Source organism: Pituophis catenifer, unplaced genomic scaffold, assembly GCF_029215685.1.
Source record: "Pituophis catenifer annectens isolate HBS135680 unplaced genomic scaffold, rPitCat1.0.hap2 SCAF_9, whole genome shotgun sequence".
Taxonomy (NCBI): Eukaryota; Metazoa; Chordata; class Lepidosauria; order Squamata; family Colubridae; genus Pituophis; species Pituophis catenifer.
Genome location: NW_027256889.1, coordinates 7,828,264 through 7,833,181, shown reverse-complemented (window position 1 = coordinate 7,833,181; position 4,918 = coordinate 7,828,264). Strand labels below are relative to the sequence as shown.

General features: G+C 43.7%; 1 protein-coding gene across 1 annotated transcript; it reads left to right on the top strand.

Annotated features, from left to right (window-relative positions):
• Window positions 1–399: 399 nt before the first annotated feature.
• Window positions 400–4,918, top strand: LOC139321122 (protein NKG7-like; the record flags this gene model as incomplete). The annotated part of the gene is made up of 4 exons (XM_070949745.1): window positions 400–661; window positions 2,596–2,745; window positions 3,863–3,997; window positions 4,878–4,918. Coding segments are annotated over 4 exons (588 nt in total), but the record flags the coding sequence as incomplete, so codon positions are not given.

Genomic DNA, 4,918 nt, shown 5'->3' with positions numbered 1-4,918 from the left:
TTTTTTTAATAATCATCTGGTCCGATGATACTTCTTTCCCTTTCCAAAATTGCGCACATGCAATTATTATATAATTATTGAGTTCCAACCTCTGTTCTATCAGATCTTGCAATCAATACCCAATACTTTCCTGCAAATGACCATTAATCAGGAATTTAAAAAAATACATTAGAAATAATCATAATTTATTTATTTATTTATTTATTTATTTATTAAATTTTTATACCGCCCCCTCTCCCGAAGGACTCGGGGCGGTGAACAGCCAAAATTAAAAACACACAATACAAATATTAAAATACATTAAAACAGAATTAAATTATCTTAGGCTTCTCCAATTTAAAACCCCGTTACCCATAAAATTCACCAATTAAAAATTTTTAATGACTCTAATTTTTTTTTCTTCCTCCTCCATCTAGAGAAATCCCTTCCACTACAGTTTCTTTAACAAGCGTCACCAGTTTAGAGATAAATTTGTCTTTCTTGAGTCAACCTCTGAAGATTAGCAGTGGCATTTGCTCAGCGGGAAGTCTGCTGTTGGAGTATATGTCCTTGAGTACCTCTTACTGGGTACTGGAGACAACTCACAGAGGCATGGTTTATAGTGGTCTCTGGAACATCTGCTTAGAATCAAAATGCAACCTGTACCAGTTTAATCTCTTAGGTAAGATCTCTCTACTCCCTCTTGTGATGTCTTAAAGATATTCATTCATTCATTCATTCATTCATTCATTCATTCATTCATTCACTCACTTTATATTCTGCCTTCCCTCCATGAAGTCAAAACAGTATACATCAGGGGTCGGCAACCTTAAACACTCAAAGAGCCACAAAGGTCCTAACCGGAAGCCCCCCATTCATATCTGGAGCCAACCGGAAGTCCGGTTCCCCCATCATAGAGTCTCCTCCTAGCGTGGCATCCTTTTTCCTGCCCTAACTGAAAGCCCTATCAATTGTGGAGCTGACCAGCGACAGGGAGCCGCTGCATTGGGATGAAAGAGCCACATGCGGCTCCAGAGCCGCAGGTTGCTGACCCCTGGTATACACAATGCCTACTTCTCTCATTTTTGTCCACATAAAGGCCCCTGAGAAATAGGCTGCGTTTCAGCAATAGGAGGTTGCTGTAACTTCAGGTGAATTTACAATCAGTTAAAAATAGAATTCTTTTGGGGGCCCATTTCAGCTGCTCTGTTAGCTTTTGGACCCGCTAGTTGATGGTGGCTTTTCCTGACCCAGAACAAAATGAGCAAACTGAATTTATAATGAGTGTTAAAAGGCAACCCCTTTTAGGAGCTACAGACAGTGATTTACCCATGCCTTTTCCCAGAGACGCGGTGGCTCAGTGGCTAAGATGCTGAGCTTGTCAATCGAAAAGTCGGCAGTTCAGCGGTTCGAATCCCTAGTGCTGCGTAATGGGGTGAGCTCCCGTTACTTGTCCCAGCTTCGGCCAATTTAGCAGTTCGAAAGCACATAAAAAATGCAAGTAGAAAAAATAGGGACTACCTTTAGTGGGATGGTAAAAGCGTTTCGTGCGCCTTTGGCGTTGAGTCATGCCAGCCACATGACCACGGAGACGTCTTCAGACAGCGCTGGCTCTTCGGCTTTGAAACGGAGATGAGCACCGCCCCCTAGAATCGGGAATGACTAGCACGTATGTGCAAGGGGAATCTTTACCTTTTCCAGGATATCGATCTGATTTTCCAATCTAGCCTCTTACTTTCAGACCCAAGCCCAGAGACAAAACAGTGAGAGCCAATCAAATCCAACCCTTTATTTGCTTACACCTAAAGAGACAGAATCTTGCCTAATTAAAGCTATAACCTTCTAATCTAGCAAGTATATATCCTGAGGGATTTTAGGCTGTGGCCACCCTGAACCTCTTCCTTCCTCCCCATCCAGTTCAGGACAGCAGGGTCTCTTAATCCAAGCTTCTTTCTGGGAAAGCTCAGTATTGCCAAGATTCCCTCTCTACTCCTGCAGGTATGCATTACACTACACTACTGCACTAATCCCAGATTTTCCCATGCAATCACTAGTTTCAGGATCAGGCAAACCTGGCTAGGTGCTGCTATCTATCGGGACCAAATTTCTAAATTGACATCCCAATTAACGTTTAGGTAGACATCTAAACGTCTAGGTAGAGATGGAACTAGGTAGAGATGGAAAACCCAGCTTTTTTAAACCCAGCTTTTATTTTTTTTTAAATTCACTTCTGTGCAGATCTCACTTCTATTTTCACCATTCAATATTCGATAACAAGAGTAACGACCTTTGTCATTCCTTTAATTTCAGCAATTTTTTTTTAAATATCCAAGGGTTGCTAGCAACAGTGAACCAGATTGGAATTGAAAATGTTTTTCATTTTTTTTAAAAAAAATGTGAAATTGTAGCTGTGTTAGTAAAAGAGGGGCATCAAATATATTGGAGGTTTAACATGCCTCTTTACGAGCATTATTGTTTAGGCTTGGCAACTTGCTACGAAATGTTGCGGAATTTTTGGGATGCTCTTTGAGGTGCAAGGACAGGGTTATGGGGCTGAATTTGTACACACCCACACCCACACCCACACTAATGTTTTCTTTCTTTTCTTGGGCACAGCTTTGCACATCCATGTTACCCGCGCCTTCCTGCTAATGGCCCTCTTCTGTGGCTTCATAGGGTTGCTTTTCAGTTGCATCTCTTTTGAACGTAACAAGCTATACGGTGTATCGGTGATAAAAACAGCAGCCGTCTTCAGCTTCAGTGCAGGTTGGTAATAGACTAAGGGCTGTTGTGACTCTGACCCCCGAGGCCGACTTATCGGAGGGAGAAGGCTCCAAACATGAAGGAGAGGACTTGGCCAGGCCGCCTTCTCCAGGACTCTCCTCTCTGGCAATGCCTCAGGTGTCTCCCGAGGGAGAAGAGATTGGCCAGGAGCCAGGTATCTCCTCACAATCAGACAGTGATGGAGATAAGTCTTGGCTGGATCCACGCCAGCGTCGGAGAGACAAGCGTATGCAGCAGAAAAGGAGGCGTGCCAGAGATTAAGCTGAGTCACTGGACCACACCCCACAGGGGATATAAGGGAGTGAGGTGGCCATTCAGATTCTGTGATGGACAAAACTAACTACTAGCGAGTCACATTGTATCTTTACAACAACAATATCTGCCTTGGATTTAATACGGACTGGACTTGACAATTCTTGAACTGTGTGTATCTTGTTTGGCTTTATCTGTCGGAGGAACAACCCTTCCCTTTATGGGTAAAGTTCTTGCCAAGCAGCTACTGGGTTGCTGCCAATCCCCTTATCGAAAGAATTTGTTGTCTGCCAGTTTTATTTAACCCCTGGATATCTGTTTGTGTGCATGTGTGAGACGGGGACAGAACAGGGGCAGCCTTTTAGAATTATTCCAGAAAGGGGTTTTGGAGTGGATACAGAGTGTAAATGTAGCCTTTGCCTGCAACTCTTTAAAGCAGCTAGGTCTCTTCTTGGTATTGTTGGAAGAAAAATCAGATCCAGTTCCAAGCCGGGAGAAAGATGCTGAAAATAGGCTGCATTCTGGGAAAGGAGATAATTTAGTAGCCAGAAACTTCAATGACAGCAGCATGTTTCTGGGGTGGCTGACAAAATGGGGCTGAGATAGGTGAGCTTTTATATATTCTTTGGGGGCCTTGTGATTGAGATGTCTGTTCCTGTGCAAGTACATGTCCTTTTAATATTCTAATGGCTGTTGTCACATTCTTATGCGGTCATGTAAGAGTAATGGCTGGCTCTACAGGCAAAACAGCTCCTAGCACCCTTGACTATTTGGTTGATGGGTGAGGTTGCTAGATTGCTGTTCAACTCCCACTCCACATTTCTTTTCCTTTCTCTTTTGCCCCTAGGTTTCCTTGTTCTGGTTGCCATGTCTCTGTTCACAGCCATTCTTAGGAGATCGCCAGGATACGCCCAACGTTTAGTAGTATTTGGTACATCCTTCAGCTTGGGCTGGGCCTCCATTCTTATGTACATTGTCACCGGTGAGTCATCTTCTTTTTAGAAGGCCTAGAAGGCCTAGATATTGATTTAATGTCATTATGTTTTTGACACTAGGGATGGTTTGAAGGACTTCACCATTCCTTCCAGTGGTGGGTTTCAAATTTTTTTATTACCGGTTCTGTGGGTGTGGCTTGGTGGGCATAGCATGGCTTGGTGGATGTGGCTTGGTGGGCATATCAGGGGAAGGATACTGTAAAATCTCCATTCCGTCCCCAATCCAGGGGAAGGTTACTGAAAAATCCCCATTTCCTCCTGATCAGCTGGGACTTGGGAGGCAGAGAATAGATGGGGGCTGGGCCAGTCAGAATTTTTTCTACCGGTTCTCCGAATTACTCAAAATGTCCACTACCGGTTCTCCAGAACTGGTCAGAACCTGCTGAAACCCACTTCTGGTTCCTTCCCTTCAGCCAAACTGGCTGGGGCAGATGGGAGATGAAACCAGGGGTGCTATTCAGCAGGTTCCAACAGGTTCTGGAGAACCGGTAATGGAAATTTTGAGTAGTTCAGAGAACCGGCAAATACCACCTCTGGCTGGCTCCAGAGTGAGGTGGGAATGGAGATTTTGCAATATCCTTTCTCCAGGAGTGAAGAGGGAATGGAGATTTTGCAGTATTTTCCCCTGCCACGCCCACCAAGCCACACCACACCACACCGCACCCACCAAGCCACGCCCACAGAACCAGTAGTAAAAAAAAATTGAATTCCACCAACTGGATGATGCCCCAAATATCTGAATTTTCAGGACTTATAGATAGGTGTAGATAAGCATCAGGCAACATTTTAAAATCAATCAATTATATTACTATTTCTGGCTTTGACAGATGACTTATATGACTCGTTTTTTTTTCCTTTCTCCCCCAGGTATTCTACTTTTGTTGACTGAAAAAACCATCATTTCTTAA